General features: G+C 38.8%; 2 protein-coding genes across 5 annotated transcripts in view; one reads left to right on the top strand and one right to left on the bottom strand.

Annotated features, from left to right (window-relative positions):
* The window catches only part of pxylp1 (2-phosphoxylose phosphatase 1), a 20,238-nt gene extending 8,980 nt beyond the window's left edge, over nt 1-11,258 (bottom strand). For 2 of the 4 annotated variants that reach the window (XM_025055047.1, XM_025055048.1), the window contains exons 1-4: nt 10,931-11,258; nt 7,535-7,677; nt 2,513-2,701; nt 2,134-2,260 (exon numbers count right to left, since the gene is read on the bottom strand). In XM_025055047.1, coding sequence (XP_024910815.1) covers nt 2,134-2,260; nt 2,513-2,701; nt 7,535-7,616 — 398 coding nt within the window. In that variant the 5' untranslated portion in view covers nt 7,617-7,677; nt 10,931-11,258. Of the gene's footprint in view, nt 1-2,133; nt 2,261-2,512; nt 2,702-4,409; nt 4,557-7,534; nt 7,678-10,930 lie in introns of those variants that run through there. The other 2 variants (XM_008308963.3, XM_008308964.3) reach the window with 2 other exon arrangements.
* A 3,882-nt stretch (nt 11,259-15,140) lies between these two features.
* On the top strand, nt 15,141-27,250 carry LOC103377954 (solute carrier family 25 member 36-A-like). The gene is made up of 7 exons (XM_008308962.3): nt 15,141-15,771; nt 17,193-17,357; nt 18,194-18,271; nt 19,533-19,633; nt 22,445-22,511; nt 23,006-23,295; nt 23,522-27,250. Exons 1-7 carry the CDS (start codon nt 15,731-15,733, stop codon nt 23,713-23,715), a joined length of 936 nt encoding a protein of 311 aa, XP_008307184.1. The 5' UTR covers nt 15,141-15,730; the 3' UTR covers nt 23,716-27,250.
* Nucleotides 27,251-27,599: the final 349 nt, after the last annotated feature.

Below are 27,599 nucleotides of genomic sequence, written 5' to 3'. Positions count from 1 at the left end.
ATGGATAATTCTGTAATTACACATTGACCTCATGAGGATATTTTTTTTACCAATAGATGAAAAGACAAAAATGGACACTAATAATAACTCTGTCACAAATTATATAGTCAGGACTGTCAAAGGCTGAGCTGAGCAGCTTTGTTAAGTCAAAAGTGACAAAAATAATGAGCGAGCTTTGTTAACTGCAGTTTCTCAAAAGTGACAAAAATAATAAGCAGTCTTACAAATTGACTTAAAACAGCGGTTACTTAAATACACTAAACAACTGATAATTGTCTAAACATGTCTTTTTCTGAGTGACTTTTTCCACATCAAACTATTGGTTACAGACACGAATGGGGTAAAATGAAAAAAAAAAAAAAAACAAGGATTAAAAGTTTTTTATTTGAGTGATCCATAGGGAGCCTGAGATCTGGATTGCACTAAAAACATCAACAGATTTATTTGTTCTTATTATGTTTAACAGCACAGTAGTGAATTTATTTCCTATCATAACAACTTCCTGGTGGCTAATGAATAAAAGATGTGGAATTCTTATTCCCTATAAAACATGGCAACCGCATGGTAGACATTTAATCCACTGCAGGGTCTCACCGGGCTGTAGCAGAGTTTACTGCAGCTCAACTTTAGTAAAGTGCTGGCAGATCAGTGTGTGCAGATTTCTTTTTTACTGTATGCTTGCTCAGCAGACAAGCATACAAATACTCAGCAGTGTGTGCAGGAGAGTAAACATCTCCAAATTCAAGTATCTCCGTGTACCACGGATTAGATCCCACTGAAATTATAATAACATCGAGGCTCTTGAAGGTAATCTGACTCAGTTACATCTGGTCTCACACTATGATGTCAGACTTTTACTGCTGGAAAGAAAAGTCTGAGTCTACAGTGTGGTCAAAACCAAGAGAAATGTCAGACTCCACTGTGAAGCTCCTCAGCCTGAAACACAAGTGGCTTTTGTGTAGAATGGCCTACTTTTAGCTAACTCAAGGCCTTCGACAACTCAATTAATTGTTAGGGTTATTTCTAGGGATGTCCAAAACTAACTTTTTGCCGATATCCGATATTCCGATATCAACTGATACCAATACAAGCAGCCGTTCGGGTTAGAGGCGGAGGACACATTCATTCATTGTGTGCAGCAGGTGCTGCGTCACAATGACAATACACAATGATAATATTACATAATTAGGGTAATTTCATCCGATAATATGTCTGATAATATCAGCCAACCGATATTATCGGACATCCCTAGTTAGGTCATAAATAGACAAATGGACTGACAAATAAGTTGTGTTAAAACAAGACTACGTGCAGTTCTAAAACGTTTTACTAATGTAAAATAAATATTTAAAAAACTACTTTGCGACACCTTTTAGTAACAGACCAGAAGTCCCTGTCCAGGAGGCTTTAAAAGATGCTTCCAAATGCTGAGTTCACACAAATTCTCATATTTATTTCCATATTCAGTTCCAGCAGAAACTGCTGATTATACACTCCTGCAGCAGCCAGACAGCCTTATGAAGGACCTCCTATTATATGAACGAGCGCGGCAAAAGAAAACTTGAGTTCCAACGGAAACACTAACTATAATAGGATGTGAATGACAGAACAGACTTTCATGATTATTAGGAGGAGGCAACGCTTTACAGGTGTAGAAACATTTGTGTAGCTAGAGCCGTGCAGTGGGACAATTCCTCCACTGGGCCTCAGAGACCTGAAACAGGTTTGTGTTTACTCGAGTGAATCCATTTGTGTGGAATTGCAAAACAGAGCAGATGCTGGAAAAACCAGTGTACTCAATATTACTGACATAACCTGTTATCTGTCGAGTCATCTGAGTCTGTGTAACCTGTGGAAATATTTAAAAAGAAAAATAATACTAATAATGTGAATAAACAATGACACACTGAGTCTGTGTAACCTGTGGAAATATTGACACACAATGACACAGAAGAACTGTGTTTTAGTCAGGTCGCTGACAGCTGCTAACGTCAGGTCTTTTGTCCACAGCAGTTACCAAGTTTTTTGTAAGGGTCTAAAAACACAGTTTAAATATATAAACCTTTAAAAAATAGCCATTTGTCAGAGCATTAATGCTAACGTACGTATAGATGTGTGTATGTGTGTGTGTACCTGCTTGAGGACAGGGTGCAGTCGATGGCGGGTCGTTTGGTCTTGGGAATGGAGTAAAGTGGGTAACGGTCTCCGTGGCGAATCATCACGTGAACAGCGAGCAGTTTGTAGTCGGCAGGACTGTGACCTGGAAAACGACACGTCATAAGGGTTAGAGGTCAGAGATCATGGGGTACATTACCGTCTGGTGGATTTGAAATTTATTTTATATTTATACGTGTGCTGTAAATTTGAATGTCTCCCGCTGTGACAGTGCTCTTCCTAATTTGCTTTTAATTCTCACGACCAATAATGCTGTAGAACTGTAAGGAAGTGATTCAATAACTCCAGACGTTTTGGTCTTAATTTAGCCGTGTTTGTGTCTCCGTGCAGGTCTCACCCTCCCAGGCTTGTTCCGTGTGGTTGGGAGTGTTGCAATAGCCATACGCCTCCAACACAGGGTTGGTTTCCTGGACGTGCACCACTGGGAACACTCTTTTTCTGCTCTTCCCCAGAGCCACACCGACGCCTCCATCTACGGCCTGGAAAGGTCTCTGCTCCACTATTGGAGTGGTGGGAATTAGGTTCACTGTAGAAAGAAAATGAGAGAAATTATTCATTGCAAATTAGGGTGTCAAAGCGACATACTGAATTAGACAGATGAATTTTAATATTTAACTCTTTATATAGGATCTAACATACCTTAATTAGCATGTGGGTTATTTGCCAGTTAAATGTTATTAAAAATGGCTATAATTGGGTTTATTTGATTTTGACCAATATCGAATCTACACCAATCCTGAGTATCAAGTCGAGCCATCCCTTTGCAGGAGCAGCCAAATTTCTAAAGAAGAAAGTGACTTATAGGACAGTATAGTCTGGAAAATTCATGTTGAAATCAACAAATTACACTTATAGGACAGTATAGTCTGGAAAATGCATGTTGAAATCAGTGTTAATTAAGCATGAGTGTACAAATTATCACTAGGAATGAGCTGAAGTCAAAAACTGAAGTGTAAAAAAACAATCTTCTGATCAAAGCACATTTTATTAAAATGGAGAAAATATAATACATATTAAAGTTACATATTACCCTTTAAACCTTGAATTGATCCTGTTCAGTCAGGCACTCTGTCTTACATTAAATTAGTAATTCTCTTCCACTTCTGGTATTACTCATTAATCATTTTCCTGCCCCCAACTGGTTAGGAATTTACAGCAGAGAGGATTGAACGTCTAACTGCAGTCTGTCTTGAATGAATAAAAATCCTTTAGAGAAACCATTTTAAAAAGCCAACAAATGCCCAGGCAGAGACAGGGGGCTTGAATTGAGTCAAAGCAGCCGTAGTTCATCTCCATGTCAACAGCTCTACATCCCTCAAACTCCTCACTGTTGCCAAAGTGTTGCCTGGACACCAATGACCTGTGACCTCAGAGAGAAGTGGTTCAATAAAAGACTGAGGTGTTGTGGGAGCTGGAACAACATATTCATCTCTGAATAAAAACAGTATGCCCATGTATGCCCGTTGGCAAATTGTTTTTCCAAATCCTTTTTCACTAAATCAAACTCACTCCTTCATACACGCTGCTTTTCTCAGATTATGGTCGTCCAACATAACAGTCAGTTAAAGCAGCAGTAAAACATGAAACATAAAGTATTAAAATATTTTTTACTGAACTGTATACTACAAAAATCATTGCTCAGTGTTTGACAGGGCTACTTCAACCGACCAATTTCTCTGTTCCATAATTTAGTGTGAGCAATGTACACATCTGACATTCTGTAAACAGTTAGACACATGGTATCCCTTGTGGTTTTACAGATTTATGCAGTAGCACGGAGTTGCTCCGACAGCCTATGATTAACTAACATCAATGAGAATGTTAGACTCATTTCAAAGCAAAACGGCCACCTAGTTTTAACCAGGCCAAATGAAAAAAAAATTATATTTTTCTAATGTCTGATGTCTTTTTTTTCTTTTTTCTTTTTGTTCTTTGCAACATTTGAGAAGTCACTTCTATGGCTGAGTTTTTATCAAATGCTCCATCAGACTTTTCACTGTAACTATTGGAATATGTCAAAGCTAAAAATAAAAATTAGTTTTAAAAATCAATTCACATTTAAAACATCAGAACAGAAGGCTGGCAATGTCCTACCAAGCACTCATGATCATTTTTCAACAAAAGCAGTCGGATGCTACACTATACAAACACATACCCCACATCTATATTACAGCAGTATTTCTTTAAAAAGTTTACATTCTTTTTACTATATCTGAATTTCACTAAAAACTCACCACTAATCAGGAAGAGCAGAAAGTGTGCGGCCACAGCGGAGACCATCTTGACGATGGCTTGGTAGCCTGAGGTCTAGCCACGCTCACAGTGGAGCTTATTCATCACCACAACCTGTGCCCCCTCTGTGCTGTGTGCCCAACACACACACACACACACACACACGCACGCACACACACACACACACCCCTGCATGAACTAACCAAACTTTGAGCAGCCAACTCAGCCACAGCTCAGTCGGCCAACCACAATGGAGCTTTTGTAAATGGCTGTCCAACATTTCCATACACAGCACACAGAGCAAACTGTAGAGCACGCACACGCACACACACACACACGCTTATAGCACGGCAATTAATACACACAAAGAGAAAAATGTGACAAAAGGAATTCAAATTTTCCATATGAAAAATGTAAATAGTTGTTTAATGTTAGTATTAGTTATGATGACAATAAGGAGGAAGAAAAAGCAGAAGACAAAAATGTAGACGATAAAGAAAACAATTAAATGGAGACAAAAAAGGTAAAAGAATGAAAACAAAAAAGAGGGCTGGAGACAGAACTAAAATACTAAACTAAACTATAAGTAAAACATGAAAAAAATAATAGAAGAGATTTTAAAAAAGGATGGGGTAAGACACAGATGAGAAAAAGAGGTGTGAAATGATATTTATGTTTTACTTGTTGTGAAAAAAATAATAGAAGAGTACAGCTCTTTTTTTTTCTTTAAAAGCTACCTCTGTGGACTCACTAACAGACACACACTCCCACACCACCTGTAAACATGTAAACAAGTACACGGAATTCTACCTGGGTATTTACAGTCTAACTACAGTGAAGCCTAAACCTCGACCTTAGAATTGAACACAAACAACTTCATGTAACCCGTGGCACAGCAGTAACTGGGGACTAAACACAAACTCACATTCAGCAGCTTGGTCTGAAATTATCAAGGTGTGTCTGGTCTCCAATTACTTCACCCGACTTTGAGTGATGTGAAGTGGCACCTTTGTAGTAACCGAGACCAGTGGGAAGTGTGTGTTACAAACACTGTCACTCACTGTGACTGCTGTATAAAATTGAATTTAGGAAATCATTCATTTATCATATCATAATTCACAACAGTAACAAAGAATGGTATGGTATTCACTGGCGTTCTGAGGAATGGAATCAATGTTGGGAAAATCATTTTCTCAGTAACTAGAAGTGAAATTATCGTACATTTACTGACGGATTTATGTTGCACACAAATCATTAAATGAGTATGATAAAAAAAAAGTGACTTCCCTTTTCCATAATGTCTTTCAATCGCTTTGCTCAACTCTCAAGTTCCTCCTCCTCCGCTGATTGACCCTCCTTATACGACTCTCCAACTCATTAAGAATGCACCGTCTGTGGTCACGGTCGTTCTGCTGCAGCTCGTGGACATAGATCTGCTCAGGTTCCTGACATGCTCACTTCATAGCACTCATAAACACACCAATAAAAATTCTGAGATGTCTAACCCAGGGCAATGAAAAATTTTACGACTAATGCTAACATAACCGGCGAAGCGCACCGATGACATCATTACCTGCACACATACACAGACAAGCTGCAGTGAGTATGAAGCAGACCTGGAACTCCCATCATGCCCTGCTTCACCTGCCTGTTTTCTGCAGTGTCAGCAGACCAAAATAGTTTCCTTTCTCTGAGTTCCACTCAAAATGATTCTGACTTCTACAGGACCTCAGAGCTTTGTCACATACTCCGAAGAGAGTCCTCTCCTTGTCAATGAGTACAGGGATCACAGCCACATCCAATTTAATTGGAGGCTGCCTGGAGCCAGACAGAGGCATTTGCTCGGCCGCTTATCATTAACCGTCACTCAGACTCTTGTGCTAATGGTGGACAAACAATAAACACATGGACAGGCTCTCCTCAAAACAGTAGCGGACATGAGGCAGAAAAGCAAGCGGACTGTGGACTTGTGCAGACAACAGGAAATGAGTTGAAAGTGATCATGAGCAGAAAAAGAGGAGCAAAATTTAAAGAACAAGCGGCTTCTCCAGCTTAAAAATCCTTGTCTGAGTAATGAATAAATGATGAGAAGACAGCTTCACCCCAACAAGAGGGATGGTTGAGTAAACAAAAAGAAAAAACATTTATGAAGGTAATTATTCTCTGTGAAAACTGACAAATGTAGTGTGGCAAATGTGCTTCAAACAAAAGTTCACCTGTTTAAGACAGAATACAAAATACTGGAAATGATTTTCCAGTCTAACAACGTGTGTGTAAACGGGCAGTATATCGTTTTTTTTATCCTCTGCAATGACTGCTTTAAACATCTTTTAGTCGTAAATACACAAGTTTAATGTGCAAGTAAAGACAGCATATATCCAGCATTTATTTTATTAATTGAAATGTCAGCTTTGGATTTAAAATTCTACAAAGGAAATGTTTATTTACACGTCTTTATTGTGTGGAAAATTCCCACTCTAGTGGAACCTCGGGCACCCTTACACTACTACAGCAACTGATCTCACAGGTTTAATTAAGATAATAGTAAAAATAAATGAAGTGTAACATTTTTATGTAAAGGGATTTTGTGAAATTGTTCACAGAATGAAGATTCATTTCCCAAAAGGTACTTCTGTCTTCCTCTTCTACTTTGAAGTGCACTAACTAATAAATTACATGAACAGTAATGAGGTCTGTCTCCTTTAACTGTAGGTTCCTTGCAATGATTGTACTGTAGGTGAAAGGTGAATGCTGTCCAGAAACCCCCTACAGGAGGTGGGGAACAATGAACCCACAGTGAAAAAAAAACAAAACAATGATGTGATGTTCATCTCAACAAATGACTGATGTGAGAGAACAGCCAGTGTGTCTATAAGATCCACTTCTGATGCTGGATATTTATAGTAAACCCGCGAGTGGGTGTCTGATGCTGGATATTTATAGTAAACCCACAGGGGGGTCTTCTTTCTTCTGGGATGAATAGAAACAAAACAATAACAGGGAATGGATAAATAAATATGTAAACATACATCCATATGTCCCTGACTTACACAGTACTGTTTCCACCACTAAAAATGGAGCAGGACAGCAGAGACCAAGCAAAAATAGTCTAAAAGGGCAAACTTACAGAACTGAAGGCTGAGACTGATGATGGCAAGCACTGCTCCGCCCACTACAACCAGAAGGAGGAAGCGGTTGCGAGCCAGCATCTTGTCACGTGATTGGTCCTCGTCCCCCTCCGTCAGCCATTCAGACCACAGCCCATATGAACTGGAAACAGTGAAGAAATTGAGGTGACATTAACAAAAAGGATTTCACAACCCAGGGTTTCTAAACACACTAGATTTACTGAGCAATCTTGACTTGAACAATGTTGAAAAGTAAAACGGTTATTAATGCATGTTTGTTAGAGATGATTTGACTGCATTCATTAGTAGTTTAAGTTTAGACAACTTCCTACGACTCGTGGCTTTGACTGATCAATTTGTTTGGGCCAGATTTGAAGCTCCTTCCCAAAATATTTCACCCGCAGACGTAGGTCACCTCACCTCCTTCCCCTCATCCCTGTTCATCTATTTCTGTCAACTATCACAGTAGGAATATAGCGGCTCCACAGAGGAAACCACACTAGGGTATTTTTATACTCATGGATTGTGAAATAGGATAATTATCTCACAACAAATGCATGAACAACAAGTCAAACATAAAGTGAGTCGTTCACCTGTGAAGGCCTGAGAAAACCTGTGAAGCAGCTTTATTTCACTCCTTCTACCCTGTAAGAAGGACCCTGTTCTACCCTGGAGCTTTTATATATCTGAGTGATGCAGGTTCAGAGTCCATTTGAGAGTCAACAAAGAGCAGTATGACCTACTTCTTCAGTCTCTGTACCAGTACTACTGCTCTGAAATGTTTCCATCATGTTTCCTATATTGCAGTGGTTGCACATTCCAACAGCATCCCTTCTTTAAGTTTTTGTCTCATGACTTAGTTGAATGTAGGATTGAGAACAATGTAAAGATTATTTAGATTAAATGTCACTGCCCAAAATGTAATCCATACAGAGATGATGGCTCAGTAGTTTTTTTTGTGTGTGTGTGTTGTGGTCATATTGCTGATCCACAATCATTTTAGAATATAATAAAGAATATAATAAATCTTTCTCTCTCACAAAAGTCTGCGTGGAGTGGAAAAAGCTAAATAACAGTCATCTGCAAAACATTTGATTATTGTTCTGCTTGGACCAGTTTCAAATCTCACACTACTAACAAAAGAATGTTTAAGTGGTAAATAAAAGTATGAATAAGGTTCAGTCGACACTAGCTGGACGACTTGAAACAGCTGCTTACCACAGCTTTCTCTCACCCTCTGTTCAGTTTCATCACAGCAGCCACATCAATATTTGCCAGTGGTTTAGTTTCTCCCAGCATTGCTCTATGAATGCATTAAGCAGAACAGTAAACAGTTTGTAGATTTATGAATGATCATCCATCAAAATCAACTAGATCGCTGCAGTGCTTCACTCACTGCTTCATTTCAGCAGAATAACGAGTCTCCATAGTTACGTGTATCAAAGCCAGTCATTGATTTTGTTCTCAATAGTCTCCAAAAATCTGTTATTCTTTATGACAAAGTCTGCATTTAGTCTCAGTTTGTATATATGAAAAACAAATAAATAATAATGGCGAGAAAATAGGAAAAAATATATAGTAACCAACAGAAACTGTCCACAGTCTGGAACCAAGTTCCAAAAGAGGCACCTATTAAACTGCAACAGAATACATTATTTAGTCCATGTGCTGTTTTTTTTTTTTTAATCATTTCAATCACAATCAATCCGACTGGATGTTAGTAGCCGTGAAACACTTGTTTCCACTATTGGATGTACAGGGCTTAGCTATGATCAGGCAATGATGTGTCAACTTGGTAAAACTGTTCATAACCGTATTCTCACCAGATCAAAAAACAATACAATAAATTACAAAACAATAAATGAAAGTGTAGTTTTTCTGACAGATAAGTCAACTCTTCAATACAATAAATTACAAAACAATAAATAAAAGTGTATTTTTTCTGAGGCTTTGACAGCCAAGTCAACTCTCCTGTCAAAGAAAGGACAGAGTTCTTAGTAATTTAGTATTGAATGTATGACCTTTCATAGTCAATTGCCCCTTTGATACAAGGACTGCTGTGATGTTAAAGGTCAGAGCAAAGGAAGTCAAACCAAGTCTCACACACGTTCAGCACCATGACGCTCTCTGCCATTTCCCATAATTAACATGTCAGTCACAGCAGTCGGCTCCATAAATTGCACTAACTTGGCCAGGGGCTTAGAAACTAGGCAGAAACCTGAGGAGGCACAAACCAAACCTGAGGTAACTGTAGCCCTGCACAAGACAGCCCATTATTAAATATTCTCTCCCAGTACACTCCTACCCTAGTCTATGTTTATCGAAGGTACAATTACACAGTACTATAGGCAGAAAAACAAACTTGACTTGCTGTTTAAACTTGATGCGTGCGTATTTTTCCTCCAGATGTTGCAGTGTGTATAATTAAAGAAACAAGGGTGATATTACATTACATGTTATTTTGTACAATTCTTTAAAAAGCTTCAAATGAATAACTCTTCTCATGGAACACACAATATACTTGCATACTTTGCAGTTATCTTGCATACGTTATGTCTCGTACCTTTTACTATTCCAGAATTTTTATTTATATGAAACTGTATTATGTTGACTGTTGTCTGTAATGTTTTAACTGTTTCTCAGTGTAGACCTTTCTATCTCTCCCCGGTTCTTTCATTTTCTCGGGACTCTCCTCTCAGATTACAATGTCGTCCGCCAACATTGTAGTTCACCGAACTTTGATTTGATCTCATTTGACTGACAAACCCACACCACTACAAAGGATAAAGAGCTCGAAATCGATTCACAGAGGCAATGTGAAACGCGGTTTCGTTCATTGAAAAAAGCAAGCATCGAGTAATCGTGAAATATCGAAGAATGCAACAGATTAAGTTATAACACAGAAAAGAGCGACAGTTGGACCGGAAATGCACTCAAAGAACTCCAGAGAAAACTCTTTCAATGTCTTGGAGAGACTTTCTTCTTTCCACAGTGTTTCAGTTAACAGAAATTATGGGGTATTTAAAACTGTGGCTATACAGCTGAACAGTCTCTTGATAGTTAAGGTAGCTAACGAGTTAGCTTAGCGATTTAAACCCATTAGTCTGGTGTACCGGCTGGAAAACCCAGTAACAGACGACAAAGCCATGCACACATCTACACGATTCGGTGTTCGGTGCTTTTCTCTAAACGTGTGTGGACAACATGTGCTGTTCAAGTTAATGTTTTGAGGAGAGAAATTTGGGAAAAAAATGTTGAGAAAGAAGAAAATGTAAATGCCACACTAACAACGGCGCTTCAACCACACAAAGCCATTGAATAATCAAGGTGCATAAATGGTGACAACGTACAAAATTGCGTTCGGTAAAAGAAATGTATTGCAGAAATGTTCCTACCTGCAGGAGCGATATGTGTCATGGACTCAGAGACACGGAGAGTCAGAGTTAAACACTTGAATCCACCGCTCCGGTTTCTTCCAGCGCTGTAGACCGAGACGAGGAGCAGTATGTCAAGCGACACATGACACAAACGCAAACTTCCGGCTGTCAACGGAATAAGTTTTTATGTGACGACTATGCGTTTTGGTTTCAGTGGGCTTTCGTTTAACCAAAAACAAAAAACAATTACAATTGTAAATATGTATGTCGATTGTTTGTGGATTGCTGTGTAGTAGATATCTACCCCTTCAACGTATGATTTGTTCACAATACTTTCAAATAAATGCAATACTTTAAAATAACCTTGTGCCTACACACCTTATAAGATAACATCTTCTTCTTGGTACAATACACTGGAATCATGTAAATGCGTATTTCAAAAATGATCCTGGGAACCACTATCCTTGAGTAGTGGTTCTTAGGAATACTACTGCTTACATTTTTTTTTAATGGCTGTAAATTAAATTTTGGAGAAAGTCTTTTAATTTGAAAGCACGACAAGAAGCGTTCGGTGTATCGTCTGTTCTACATCGTCCTCTTTTGCTTAACAGTTGTTAAAAGACCCATTCTGGCAAAAAGCTCAGCGAATAGTCACCGCTGTCCATTTCCCAACATCATACCCCATCTAGTGGACAATAGGCAGCAACGCATATATTGCGTTTACGGTCAAATTATTGTTTGAATTTGTTTCGGTGCATTTATGTGTTGGGTGCAGTGTTAGCCAGTATTTTTAATTGAAAAGGTTAAAAAAAGGAAAATCCACGGTATTTTTCATAGATACATAATAATTACTCAAATTCAATTTCCATTTTCATGATGTAATTCATAAAATAAATAAAAATAAATAATGCGATTGATTTAATGTATTTATATTGGAAATTGTTGCTGTCCCTGTTTAAAATGACCATATGCGGACAGAATAGTCAGAGTGGTATTTTTTAGATGCAAAATGCTAAAGTGCATATATTTACTATTAACTAACATGAATTAATTAGCTGAAAATATTGCTTTAATCTATGGGCATCAGTAGAGGTAAATCAGTGGTTAGAAACTTCAGTTTCCAATAAGAAAATGCTGCCAGTTAAGTATTCACTGCAACATCAGGGGCTGAATAACATATGATCAACAGAAATGTACTACTGAATGCCCAGTTAAGTATTCACTGCAACATCAGGGGCTGAATAACATATGACCAACAGAAATGTACTACTGAATGCAGTGAGTAAGTAACAGATGCATGGTAAACATTTTCACTCGTTGCGGTTTGGCTAGTTATGTGAGACGGTACGGTTCTTAATGTGGATTCCTTAAATGCCTGTTTTAATCAGATTTTCTTGGCGAGGTATTTAGGCAACCAGTGAATGGATTGTTGTTTGTATCTGTGTCAGTTCTCATTGCACTGCTATGTGAAGGTCATGTGCAGCCACTTAAATTCACTTATTGTGTTTTAACAATGGTCATAAGACGGAGATGACAGGGAGGATATGGGTTACTCAGAATGAAGTTTGTGTGTAGTTTATGTATCTGTACTAAATGTTCAGCCTCCCAGTCCATCCTTAGGGCAGTATTTCCCTTCAACACAATTTAACCATAAAAACCAATGCCCTCATGATTGTGAGTTGATCACTGGAACACTGTGATGTACAATTATCCCCAAGGGGACACAGCTTACTAGCTCTTATAAACTGAAATAAGCTCAAAACCACACTTCGGAGGACTCACTGACAACTATTTCCCTTCAACACAATTTAACCATAGAAACCAATGCACCCCTGCCATTGGAAACACAGGGCTCTGAACCTGCTGAAGACTGATTAATGGACACTGCCAAACCTGTGTCTAGTGCTATGAAGATGCATTTCTCCCTAAGAACTGTAAGAGCCCTATATTATTAGTTTTACCTCTCAATTACTTTACCGGAAAGTCTCTACAGGAACAACAAAGTGACACACACCTACACTACGTCATAAACTGTATTCTATTTTACTAAACCATCACTGCAGGCTTTTGAGCTGTAATAAAAAGCTACTTCTGTTGATCCATGGACTTGAACAGTGGAAAAGTTGATAATGCTGTTGCCTTACTGCCTATGGGTGTTTCAGGTTCATAGAAACACCCATGACTCACCCAGAACACAAATGTAACATTAGTAAGATTTCAGTAGATTTACATCTCTACATATGTGGCCCTGGCAAAATGACATCTGCTACTACAGTAGCTCTAGTTTCCTGTGTGAGCCTATACTGGACCACACTTTCAGTTTGTAACAACTAACATTCTAGTTGTTATACTCAATTTTTCGTTACGATAAAAACTTGCAGTTTATTTGACACCAGGAAGCATTCATCATTTTCAAAGTGTCTAAAATTAGAGTGGAACTAGGATTTATAACTTACTTTAAATTAGCATCAACTCTCATTTAATGTGCGAACTAGGATTTATAACTTACTTTAAATTAGCATCAACTCTCATTTCATTTATTTACAATAACCATTCCCTCTTCATTCGGTTTCAAATGACAATGACCCCATGGTAAGGTGCTCTTCGAAAATATAGGTTGGTAACAGGAGTGACTGATAAGTTATCCTACTATAGTTGTTGCTGATGTTGATATCAGAGTGCACGTGAGGGGAGCATGGGTGATAAACATGGTATGGCCCCGACAGTAGTTAAAGATTAACCACTATTTTAAATATGTATTTTCATTGGGGTGCACAGCACAAGAGCTCTGTGTGGCCTTGAATCAATGACCTGCATTTTTAGATCATCAATAAATGTACTTTTAAAAAAAAGGAAAAATGAAAAAGATTTAAAAGTTCAGTTGAAAAATATAGTCAACCTATAGTCAACTTTTTTACAGATTGCCACAGATGAAATCTGTGGCAACTAAGTGTGCCATGTACACATACAGTATGTACACCTGACACACATGACATATAGTATATGTATATGACTCTGATGAGTCACAATACGTTTTGTCAGTCAGCAGTAAAAAAGTATAAACGTGATATTCAGGGGCCAGTGGCTCACAAACACGTCATCTGTCAGATAGAGATGAAATACTGTATGTAAAGTGACACACATACTGTACAGTGCCGAGTATACATGTATACTGTGAGTGGAAAAAGCTACCAGTACAGATGAGCTGAATACCAAAATTACTGTATTTTAAAACTATGCTGGTAAATTCTTTTTTTTTTCTCTAAAATAGTCCACAGAGAGAGTAGACTGTAGTTGATATTAACACACTGCTGCTTCTGTTAGTAGCAAAATGTGATTGCAATGTGATGAGGGTTTGAAATCCCCAAAAGCAAAACCAGCAGTAAAAGTGTTTTTCCCACAGAATGAAAATAAATCTCTATAAACAGTATCAAAATGCATTTGTTGCTAACAACTATGTTTGAGTGTAGCGAGATGTGCACCAGTAACTGGGCGTAACTGAGTGTAACAATCTGGCTTTTCTTTCACACACATGAGAATTCCTTCCAAATGAAATTATTTAAAGTAATGTGATTCCATGTGAGAGGTGATGGCTATTAGCCCCACCAGGCTAATGGGAAAAAAAATCTGCAAACTAAATAAAATACATTTATGTTCCCCAAAAGCAGAACTCCACCCCTTCCCAGAAAATGTTTCCTGATTTGTTTTTATTCACACCCGCACATTTATAAAAGCAGCCACATTTGCATAGAGAATAATAAAGATTAAAAACATGTAAATTTCATCAGGTTCCCTGTCAGCAGTGTCAGCAGTTCTTCAACTATTACATTTTTAAGGTAAGATAGTTTTGGGGTTTTTTTTACATTCCTTAACCATTGTGTTGATCGAGGAATGTGCTATGAAGCACATTTCCGTTTGTGCATGACATACACTGAAGGCTGCATATTTTCAGAAATTGTTGTTCATTGTGTGTAAAAAAGTTTTGCAGAAGACATATCCTACACCTTTACACCATGAGAGTGCAAATCAGGATCAATTATACATCTATAAATTATTTTTTATTTAAAAAGCAATTACTTCAACAAATGTCTGCTCATTTACATAAATTAAAACGTAATAAACAAGGAAACAAACAGTATCAAATATGGAGGGTTGGATCAAAGGTAAATTAAATATTTCTATGTAGAGATTATAAAATCTAAATATGGCCTTCATGACGACGTGTAAGACTCTATTATTAATATTTTTCGTTTTTCTGAAGATTTCTTCGTTAACTTATAACAACAAACCGATTCCCTATTTTGGTGGACGAACAAGTCTTTCAAAATAATAGCACTATCACGTGAATGAATAGTGATGGGCGGAGTCGCGAGGCATCTCGGCCAATCAGCGCCTATGTTTGGCCTTCTACTATTCGACGAACAATAGCGGCGCTGCAGTAACAGCAAGTAGTACTTAGGTCTCCTCTGAGTGACGTGAGCTACGTCAACGTTACCGAGGCCGAGGCATGTCCTCCGAGTAGAACCGTGAATATAACTCAGCACCCACATTGTGGTGAAGGGTCACTCTGCTTAAAAAGGAGGAGATGTTAAAGAACCGTCGCTGCAGCACCGTCCTGCATCGTTTCCAAACCTGTTAGCCTTGGCAGCTAACGAACGCTAAACAAGTCAGCCATCACTGACCTCCACTACACTGCATGAGGAATATTGGCTGCTGGTCGAACGTTTTGGACGTTTGCATCCCGCGTTCATCTTCTTCACCGTCTAGTGTTTTTCCTGGGTGGCGTGTCCTGTGGACGGTCCACGAATATGATCCACAATGAGTCAAAGAGACACTTTAGTTCATCTGTTTGCTGGAGGGTAAGTGCATGTCCCCATGTGCTTACAGGAGCAGTTAGCGCACTACTAGTTAGCGCAGAGCTAACCGTCGTTGCTGCCCCCTGTAGCTGGTTACAGTTCAATATATGCATAGTTCACGGCTGGGTTAGTTGGTTGTGTTTAAGATGAATAATGTGTAAACATGAGAATGAGTATTGACACGAGTGGCTCTGCTGTCAGCTGAGCTGCTGTTTTGCGTGTGCACACGGTTGAGCTCAATGTCAAGCAACGCAATGACACGCTGATGAAGTGTCATTGTAGCGCCGTCAACAGACTGTATGTATAAATATATGTATTACAAAAAATCGCTGTTTGCAAGACATTGAATCCTGCAACTATGGCTTGAGTGATGTCAAAATCAAGAACTACGTTCATGCTTTAACCTAGTGATCATCAACTGTGAATGAGAAATAGAACTCTGGACAGAGGAGGAATCTGTACCAACTGTTATTTACTCACAGCTGACCTTAGTGTGGGTATGGTTAAGAAGAGCGAAGAGCTCCTAAGATGTACATCTCAACAACACTGCTCTTGAACCCCGTAGCCACTTTATAATGATAATAAAACGCTGTGTTGTATTGGACAAAAAAAGGTTAGAATTTCACTTTAACCACAAGGACGATTTTATTTTGAGAAGTATTATAAAGAACAGCCAGTCTTTTCCAGGCAGATCTGTTCTTACCATCCTCTCATCTTTCTGCTTGTTCTTGAAGATTTTTTAATCAACAGCTCAGCATTTAATAGCTAATAGTTTCACGGGAGGATGTACCACAGATTGGCAACAAAACATTGTTAAAAAAAAAACATGAAAAATGTAGAGGCTGCAGTTTGACTGATGCAACAACCAGACTGCGTGAACACAGAGAAAGCAGTCTTGTCTGCTCGGCTGGTTGGCCAAAAGTGATTCTATACAGAGTTAGTACTTCTGTACTGTGTATTACTTGTTCATGGTTTATTGTTGGCAGAGATTTAGAAAGAAACTGGTTTAATTATAATTATTATATTATGTTAACAAAGTAAATAACAGTAACAAAGTTAATGCTAAAACCGTGCAGTCCTCTTTCAGTTTGTGTGTAATAGAGCTGGGGGATGTCTCAATATTTGATATGGAGAGATTCTCTGCATGAAGTTTGTAACTCTGTGTGTTTTAGCCAGTAAAAAGTTTTTGCAGCTAGTCTCAATGGAGCACAACACATTCCATCCTGACCATCTCTCCCGCTTCCCACGCATTGTTATTTCTAGTCCACATGCCAGAGGGCTTAAGATGTCCATAATCTAAAACCACTTGCTAATTTATCTGTGTATTTTAAAGAACAATGCAGCACTTGGGTTGTTCAAAGGACATTTCTTATCAGTCTGTCTGCTGAGACTCTGTGTTGTTTCTTCCCCTGTCTCCGTCTCAGATGTGGGGGCACAGTTGGAGCCATATTGACCTGTCCACTAGAGGTGGTGAAGACCAGACTGCAGTCATCCTCCATCACCCTCTATGTGTCTGAGGTTCAGCTCAGTGCTGTCAACGGAGCCAGTGTGGCCCGCGTGACACCTCCAGGTCCTCTGCACTGTCTGAAGTGAGTAGTCAGCACACAAGAACTGTCACATCCGTGTCATTTTGATGTACACTGTTGTGCAAACATTTTATTCAGCGATTTGCAGAAATTCTGTTTTTAGCCTAGTGCCTGGAATGACACTTCTCGTGGCCAGTAAATAAGCCCTCCTCCCCTCCTCAGCCTGAACAGGACCAGCAGCCTGGTTATACCAGTGGCCTTTGTGGGGGCCGCACCGCAACTTGGATGATTTCTTACAAACATTTTTTCTAAAGTCACTCTGAAACAAAACCTTCCAAATTATTAAACTTGCTAAACTGAAAACAAAGACTATATAAAATGTAATGGTTAGTAGTCATGACTTTGCAAGATTGACGAACAGGAAAAGCCTGCTGCAAAATTCCTTCATCAAATGTGTATAAGAAAATTACCTGCCAGTCTGCCAAGTCTTTTCCTGTACCTGATGATAACTCTTGACGCCAGAGAACTTTATAGTTTAGCTCGAATAAGAAAGTTAGCATTAAATAGTTTTTATACTCTCATTGGAGTATGTTTTTTAATGTCTGAATGTTAAACTTTTCTCACAGTGTGTTCATACGTCCGCAGTGTCGACGCATAAGAGTACAGTTTATAAATGCACAAAAGATTAACGCTATTTAGGGCCCAACCCTTGACATGTGCATTTTGTTGTTGATGATAAGCAATGATAAAATATATATCTATATATATTTTTATAAAGTGAATAAATTGTTGTTAATGTTCTAGGCAGCCCAGTAAGCCAGCGTACATGATAAAATAAATCTATTAAATGTTTCTGTTGCTGTTTGACATTGTGTTTGTCTTCTTTTTTCTCATTTAAGATTGATATTGCGTAAAGAAGGATATCGCTCACTCTTCAGGGGCTTGGGTCCAAACATAGTGGGCGTGGCACCTTCCAGGTAAGCTGACTTCTATCGACTTAACTTTACACTCACTTCTGTCTATGACCTTAAATAATGTTGTCGCAATACTTTGCTATATCAGAAAAAAATGTTTAGTAGTAGTATAAGGAAGGAGGGAAAAAGACACTGTGTGTCACACGCCTTGATTACTCAGCTGACTGTTAAAGCCCTTGAGGTTATGGATGTTTTATGTGTTTATGTCAGGCCACGTTGAGATAACCACTCTAGTGTATCATAACATCTGAGACGTCAGGTCATCAGGTTCATCCAGAGGACTGTAACAGACACAGTCTAACACAGACTTATGTGTACAGGTCCTTAGTTTACTCTTAGTACTGTCAAATGGACTAATCAATCATATAAAACAAGTTCTAAAAGTTAAATATTCATTCATCATTTTTTAATGTCTTCCATATATATTTCCTTTATGTTGTTAAAGGTACTTACTGGAGTCTCACAGGTTACACTGTGGTCATGGTTCCAGTCTTTTACAGAATCACATGTGCAAAAAATAAATAACCATTAACACTAACATTCACATATGGTCAATTTAGAGGGTCTTTTTACATAATAGTCCCTCTACTGTACCCTGACACTGGGGGAAAGTCGAGTACCCAGACACAATCTTCACACACATTACCACAATGTGCACACTGACGGGAATTCCCAGATCATTAAGGTCCATACTTCTTCTGGAAGGTGATGGGTTTTTTTTGGTAAACATGGCAACGGCAGCAGCAGCTGAAGGAGGTTTTGTTTGTGTCCTGTGCTAATGGAGGTGCTAAATAGTTGACCAGCGGCAGAGGACAAGTGTCGCCACTAAGCATTTGTCAAGTGTTTGGTTGGTGGTTGCTCATTTTGTGTCACCCCAGTGGAAGAGCTACATTTAATGATGTCATCACAGCGGTTTATCATAGTAGGAGAGTTACTGTAGTGCAGTACTGTAGAGAGCTACAGCATTTTGTCTGCTATAAGAAAGAATGTCGGAAAATGACTGTTCCTACTGTTAGTGCACCCTATAAGGCTCCTTGTTGTTTTAGTGAAAACTCTTGTCAGTCCTACCAGACTGGTTTGATGATCATTGTAATTTAACTCAACCCAACAGGGCCCAGTTAAGTGGAAAGGAATGTATTTGCTATTTTTGACTTAAGCTCAAACATCATCGAACTTCCAAGACAAGGAGAACCTACTTTACAAACTGTTTAGTCTGTGTAGATACAAACACGCTAACCCCTTTTCTTCCATTTCTTTCCAACAGAGCGATCTACTTTGCTGCTTACTCTGCGGCCAAAGAGAACCTGAATGGTGTATTGGAACCTGACTCCACACAGGTACACATGGTGTCGGCTGGAACAGCAGGTAACTTGATACTTGAAGCTGCCAGTTAACATTTACCTCCGTGTAGGATTTTTTTCTAATTATTGGTAAAATGGATTATATTTGGAGGTTGTTAAATTTCTGCGTAACTGAACCTGAACCTCTGCTTTAGTGATGACTTTCTGTGTAAAAAGGTCATTCAGATTACGCAAAATAATTTGTCTTTTGAGCAAATATCTAAGGCTACCTTCGGACTACAGGTGTTGTTGCTCAATTTGCGTTGCGTTTTTAGTTTTAATGTCCTCACCATCCTCCTGTGTGAACGGTCTACGGACCATGCACAAAAGATGTGACGTTACATGCCGTGTTTACACAACTAAACATGGACGCTACACACATTTTGCAAACAATGTCGGTTTTATCGCTGTGCAGTCAATCAGAGAGCCTGCGCCCTCACCGTGACTGAGGCTGTTGCACACCCCTCTCCAGCTTTCGTCCCCCTAAGTGCAGACCTCTGGGTGTGGAAACCTGACAATACCAGCCTCACAGACTGAGAGCGAAACTATGACAAACATCTCCTCCTTCAGCTGTGTAAAGTGATAAAAAGAGTTACAATATGTCAAATGTAGTGTAAGTGTAACAGTTCTAGCTGTAACATGTCCCCTGAGTTAGTGACACTGTCAAAGCCCAGAGGATGTCAGCTTAGAAGGCAGCCTCTAATGCAGGGCTCACCAACCTTTTTTGAAACTGAGAGCTACTTCAAAGGTACTAATTAATACAAAGAGCTACTTGTTTGATACAAACTTTCCGAACAAAGTAAGAATAATGAGAAAGAAAACGAATGCTGCGTCATTGCAAGTGTAACTGATTCAGAAAGAACAGTAACAGTACAGTTTTAGAGCCTGTTGTTGACTAGTTTTATTTTTTTAGAACATCTCCCAGGTGAACTTTAGGTAGGCCATGGGGGCTACCACGTTGGTGACTCCTGTTCTAACGCATCTCGATGATAAACTGCACATTAAGAAGAAAATGACTGCACGTACACCTGAGGTTAAAACTAGAAGGTCTGACTGTTTCTACCTAACAACAGGTTTGAACGGTCATCACTCAGTGAAAGGTTAATGTCTCTACAGTAGTGTCTCTCTGTTCCAGTTGGGAATGTTAAAGCTTCGGAATGTCTTGTCAGAATGACAGCTGCCTTTATTGTGTGTGTGAGTGTGATGTCATGCAAGCTGGTAGAGGGTGACTCCCTGAGCATTTTGAAACACTTCCATCGCACAGTGCAGGTCAGCATGTGTCATCCCTCTCTGTTCAGGGGCTTTGTGTCTGCTATGGAGGCGATTTGTGGACTTATTGTGCAGTGAAACATGATACTGAGACTAGAACTGACCTTTGTCAAAGACAACAAACGCTACTTAGTAAGAAGATGACGAGTAAAGTCGGGCAATAATTGCTAATATATATATATATAGTAGTGAATATGATCACACTGGCCTTCAATTGAATGCTGACCTTTCATGGTTGTGCTCACAGACAGACTTCATCTTCCTGCACTGCCCTTGAGAGCAGTAGAGGATTTGAAAGAGAAGATATCATTAGAGTAAAAGTATCAAAAGTTCTTCACTGCCTCCAGACGGATATTTGCTTTTGTGACAACCTTTTCCATCCAGAGGTTTTGTTAACTGCTCAGTCTCTTCCACAAGAGTTCATAGAGGAAAATCACCGTTTGTGTTGTCGAGTCACAATCATAACACCCGGTCATATCAAACCACTTGTTTCTATACTTGCACCGCAAATGTGAAAGTTAAACATTCAAATTATTTCTGAATAAAACATCTGATCCTTTTGAAGATCTTTACATTCAAATGGATTTCATTCAATGTCACAATATTTCAATGGTCAAAAGAAGTGTGAAGTGTAAATCTGTAGGTCAGTTCAGAAAAATACCATGTGACATTTAGGTCAATAGGGGTCAAAGAAAGCATTTAACACTAAATTGTAAAGTAGGATTATTGTTGTGTGCTTCTGTTAATTATTTTCAATAATCACAAAACCAGGTGTCATATATGTCATATATATAAACTGTTTTCCAGTCAACCTATCATTTTTGTGCTCCAAGTGTCAGGGCATTCTATCGGATCACATAGTAAATACTGTACAAGGGGTCATGATGTCATAGGCCATGTTGACTACACTGTGATTTTACCAATTGTATTTGCAGCTGTATACTGGAAGCATATCCTTTCTGCTCTTTTGAATGCGGGACGCTGATTTTCCATTGGTATGTTCGGTGAAATCCTGGGGGAGTTGGGTTGAAGTTGAGTGGTTGCATGCTGGTTATTCTCGCTACACACAAGCCTGTGTCTGTTTTAGGCTTTGCTCTACTATAGCACTCCTCTAACAAGGGCAGGAGACCCCCCACACCACCAGGGGTCTCTAGCTTCATCTTTGAGGAGTTACTTGGGTCAGTGTGAGTACTCACCTCAGATCTGTGCTTTTCTTTTCTACAGTGTACATTATCTCCCTCTTCTCATCTCTTCTCTCCACTGTTGCCCCTCTAATCTAGGTCATTTGATTAGCAACTTTTTTTTTTTTTACGTCTGTGCATGTTACATACAGTATTTTATGACATTCACGTGTTTGCCTCCCCCTTCTTTCTAAGTTGCCCCTGAGACTTAATATCTTATCTTAAGGAGTTTGAGTTCATTCAGAACACTTCACAATACCTTGACCTACATGGTAAAACCAGTATCTATAGGTAGACTTGTTGTAGTATAAGTCACGTGTATAGAAGTCTGACACATTTGTAGATTTTAAACAAACTATAATTATGTTGGTAATTTTCATCCACAGGTTTTACGGCCATCACTGCAACTAATCCTATATGGCTCATAAAGACTCGACTGCAGCTGGATGCAAGGTAACGATGGAACGGTGCCCAACAAATTTGATTTGACTTTTTTCCCTTGTTTTTTGAAGTAAATTATGTTTAAGTGTACAACATAGTCTCTGCTATCATCAAACAAAAACGTTACATAAAATATGTAATGGAATATAATGATCTTGTAGTTTCAATGTACTTTGAATGCACTATGTACCATTTTATTTCGTTTTGAATCTCTTTTTGTGGTTTTTAATGTCCATCTGCTGCCACCTAGTGGACAAATATTTAACTGTTCTGCTGTTCACTATCACTATGGGCTACAGCTTCATCTACCAGTGGAGAAATAGAACAGTTGAAGTAGCACAATATCAAAGGACATCTCAAAACATATTGCAGTTGATAAACATGTACTTTTCATATACTTGCTTGAGTTGGAAATAATTTGGAAGCACAGCAGATGTTGCCATTGATCATATAATGTTAGACAAACTCCATAAATGTTTTCTTGCACCTTTCTTGCCGCTGCTCAGGAACCGTGGCGAGCGCCGGATGAATGCATTTGAGTGCATGCGGCGGGTTTATCAGACGGACGGCCTGAGAGGCTTCTACAGAGGGATGTCCGCTTCATATGCCGGCATCTCAGAGACTGTGATCCATTTTGTGATCTATGAACACATTAAAAGGCGTATTTTGGAGGCCAGAGCTCCGCAGAACGTGGAGGAGGATGAGGCGGCGTCCAGAGATCCCCTGGACTTTATTGGGATGATGATGGCTGCCGCCACCTCCAAATCCTGTGCCACCACCATCGCTTATCCTCATGGTGAGAGCAAAAGGCAGAAAAAGAACCTTAGTTTTGCTGCCTTGGCATCTTTCAGTAGAACTGTGTCAACGTTTGAATCTAGGTTAGGCATGTCACCTGCAAGGCTGCTGTGTGCTAACAAATAGCAAATATTTTAGTTAAATAATTTAAAAGAGCTGAACATATGGGAAAAGGATAACCTTTTAACCTTTCCTATCTTCCATTTTCCTCTCATTTTGCTCTACAGAAGTCATTCGTACCAGGCTACGTGAAGAAGGCACCAAGTATCGTTCATTCTTTCAGACTCTAATGATGGTGCCCAAAGAGGAGGGCTACCGTGCCCTGTACCGCGGGCTCACCACCCACCTAGTACGACAGATCCCTAACACCGCCATCACGATGTGCACCTATGAATTTGTGGTCTACTTTCTCAACGGTTAAGGCCCGCTCTGCCTTCAGACAGTTTGTGTACCCCAGCCCCTGCTTGAAGGAGGAGGAAAAGCAACTGCTCAACCAGCTCGTCCCGACAGCCAGGTCAGGCGAGGTCCTGGCAGCATCATCACCACCACCATTGTCATTGCTGAAACAATGGCAGTTTAAAGAAAGATAAGCAGTTTGTGTTGAGGGCAAAGCTCTGGCAACAGAAGGATTCATGAGGTTCCTGCAGCTGTGTGGGAATCTGGGTTTCTGTCCAAGTGGGTTTTCATTCTGTTCCTTTTGACTTTTGGTCCAAGCTGAGGCTCTGACCTAAAGAAAGAGTCCCAGCATATTCCACCTGCAGTAAGAAATAAAAACATGCAGTCCTATCTCCCAAATGCAAGAAGAAGAAGAATCCAGAATTTATTGACATGCTGTTGATCATGGTTATTTTTAACAGTATTCTGTTTTGTTTTTTTTCATCAAAATCGGTACGTCGGCTTGTTGAGACGAAAGGGTAGCAGAGAAGAGAAAGTAAATGAAAAGCTGTTGGTAGTGTCTCAAAAGAAGGGGCGGAGCTCTGGTTCTCGAATCACTTCATCATATTTACTGATGAAATGCTACCAGCCTGGGTTTTTGATTCATCTCTTTCTGGGGTCTGGTGAGTACTGCAGCACTGACGACCGACGCTGTCTGCTCTCAGAGTCCCCTGGTCAAAGTCTCACCATCGTGGTGTCAGACAGATCACACTAATTCACTGGTACTGTTCTGCCAACTTTGGCATAATTTGACAACATGCTTGGCGTCGAGCGTAACTGCACCACACACAGTGAGTAGACACACATGAAGTGTCTGGGTTTGACCCAATAGTTTGAGATGAGAAGCTCGAGCTGATGTTGAAATATAAATTAAAAGAGAAAAAAAATCCTACACTAATCTAAAAACTTAAAGTACCACAGCAATGCTTCCCTGCCATACAGGCCGTAAGGGGATCGAACCTATAACACGTCTGCAACACAGTATGATCATTTGTTAACTGGAGTTAAAAACAATGTATTTATGTTATGGACAAATTTATTTGATGTGTATTAGGCAGAAACAGTGGACACTGAGTTGAAAGATTTTTTTTTTTACTATTGGTGTTGACCTCAGGCTGCAGTAAATGCTCTGTGTCAATGAGTGAAATAAGTTGACCATTAAAAACTCCCCATGTCTGTATGTGTGACGCGGTTGTGCGGAGAGCCGCCATTGACAAAGTAAACACAACAACTGACCTGACATCAGTCGGTAACTGAGTCTTTGTTTCTCTAATGCTGTCAACAGTCATGGAAGAACTTCTATATAAACAAATCCCTTACAATAGTATTCTGCCATTTCCGGTACTACGTTATACACGTGTGCCCCCTGCTGGTTTGAATTAAAACAGGATTTGTCCTTCAGAGAGAGAGAAATGCATTTTAACCTGCTACATTTCTAAGGCAATTAAAAAAATTGTTAATAAATAGTAACAGCAGATCTAACTACAACTTCAGTGTAAATAAATAAAGTAGTGTAAAAATAACAACATTTTATTTGAATCTGAATAACAAATCAAACTTTTTTCCCTAAAAGTAGTTTAATTTTTTTTAATCTAATTTCATGATTTTGATACAAGTTGTAGGACGGTGAATCATAATTTCTCAGATATATCTCAGTTGAGGTGCAGGTGAATAGACTGCAGATGCAAGAAAGTATTCCTGATTCACAAGGTAATGTGTGTTGTTTTGTTTGTTTGTTTTTGTTTTAGAAAAAAGTGCTTGTTTAAATATTTCTGATCTCACATGTACATTAACACAGATCCAAATAATCAGCATTTATTTAAAAAAGACCAAATAAAGTTATGTTTTCCTACACCCTTAATATACACATCAAAGTGTGTTCCAAAAAAATCAACCTGAGTCAAAGTGTTTAACCAATGTGAAGTAGCCTTAGTAGCTTCACCCTTTCGCGTTACAGCACTATACAGCTTCATGTAAAAGGATGTTGATATTTATCTTGAGCTCCCCCGCCCCTCACCCCCTGTCATTGGCTTCTCCCTTCTTTGTTGGTTTAAAGTTGTTGTGGGTAGGGTGCTGTATTCCCAGTTGTTCTGAAATGAGTGCAACTTGCAGCATGCTTCCTTGCCAGGGCTTTAAATGTGATGTCATGTAATGTAGTAACTGAAGAACTTTACTGATCACATGACCACGAGAAGATTACAGCTGACAGAGTAACTCCGCTCTTCTGCCCCTCCATTCATATCAAGGAACTGTGGAAACAACGGAGCTTTTTTTTCCTTTCTTGGAATTTTACACTTTTCATAAACGTAGCGAAATGCTGCACCTCTTAAGTTTCTGGCGCCACGTACAGTGTATATACAAAAACAGCTGCTTCAGTTAGTGGGCCTCTTCCTCGTCATGCAACCAGTTCACTGTGTATTGTCTTCCAGACGCTTTTCTACTGCTACTGGTTTGTTTTACATGCAGTGAGATGTACTAGAGTTACCTTGTTGCCCAAATCTTTCCAAGAAAGATCTTAAAGCATTGTTCGTTTTTGGTTTAGTCAAGACTCGATAAGGTACTTGCACACACTGCACTTTGTGCTACAGCAGAGAATCAGGTCTTGTCTGCTAAACAAAACGCTTAAATTAAGGCTGAGGAATATGAAAAATATTCAAGAACTATTTTTGCAATTTTTTTTTTTTTTTTGCTCAGCTGAGGAAAATAATAAGAATAAAGAGATAAAAGGAAAAAAAATGCACCATTCACACAGTTGTACATAGTTTCAGCTCATGCAATTGGGGGTTTTGCATTTCCTTTCATATTAGAGTTAAGGCAATAACAGATGTGTCAGGGTTGTTGAGTGAATGTTCACAAGTTTATTTCTAGATAATATAATTAAAGTATTTACTAAGGATATCACAAACTTAAACCGGTGGTAGATGTTTGTTTTTTGTTTTTTTGTTTGTTTGTTTTTTTGTCCCTGTTGACAGCCAGTGTTTTGAGGGAGTGTGGTCTAGTTACCTCATTGAGTCTTACATTTATAACCAACTAACACTGGCAGAAAATACACATTTGTATGTCCTGGCCCCTTTTGTGCTATTAAACTGGACTGATGTTGTGTATATTTTGTTCTCTACTGTTATAAAAGTCTCAGTTCAACTAAACAGCTATCAGTATCAGTGTCTTTCAGCCTTAAGACAATTTTACATTAACATTTTGATCTACTACACCTTTTCAGACCAAGTAAAGTGTTTTGTTTTTATTTAATAGATGCACAAACCAAAGTAGTCAAAACTCTGATTTCTTTGTTGGTATTTATTTATTCTCTCTTTTGGGAGCACTAACCCTCCTTCTATCCATGATGTGTGACTGTGTCTGTGTGTTGGAAGACAATAAAAAGAAAAAACTTGTAAGATGAAGACAAACACTCCAAACTAGACTTTTTGTCAATAAAGAGACAAATATGTGTGTGCCTGAGTCTCTGCATTCTCACACTAGGTTTTGTAAAATAAATAAATGGAAATGGAAGTGCAAGTTCATTTCAGTTGTCCAGTAATGTTATTTTCTCAGGTCCATGTGATGTGAATTCATAAGAATTGTTTTAAGATGTGATAAAATGGTTTATGGTCAGCCTCCTAACATGTATACTTATTTTGAAAAATATATAAAATGTATGTTTTATATTTTATTGTATATAATATACATATATAATTTATGTATTATATGATATGAACATTTGATAATTTACAAACATTAAACAAAAATATAGAATTGTTATAGTTACTGATATATCCTGCATTCTTTGCTCCAACATAATTTGTAACCATAACAAACTGGTAGTAAATTGGCCTCTAGGGGGCAACCGATATATAAATATGGTAGTAAATT

Source organism: Cynoglossus semilaevis, chromosome 4 (genome assembly GCF_000523025.1).
Source record: "Cynoglossus semilaevis isolate Cse_v1.0 chromosome 4, Cse_v1.0, whole genome shotgun sequence".
NCBI classification, from domain to species: Eukaryota; Metazoa; Chordata; class Actinopteri; order Pleuronectiformes; family Cynoglossidae; genus Cynoglossus; species Cynoglossus semilaevis.
Note: the sequence above shows the minus strand (reverse complement) of the source record. Positions and strands in the feature narration are given on the sequence as shown.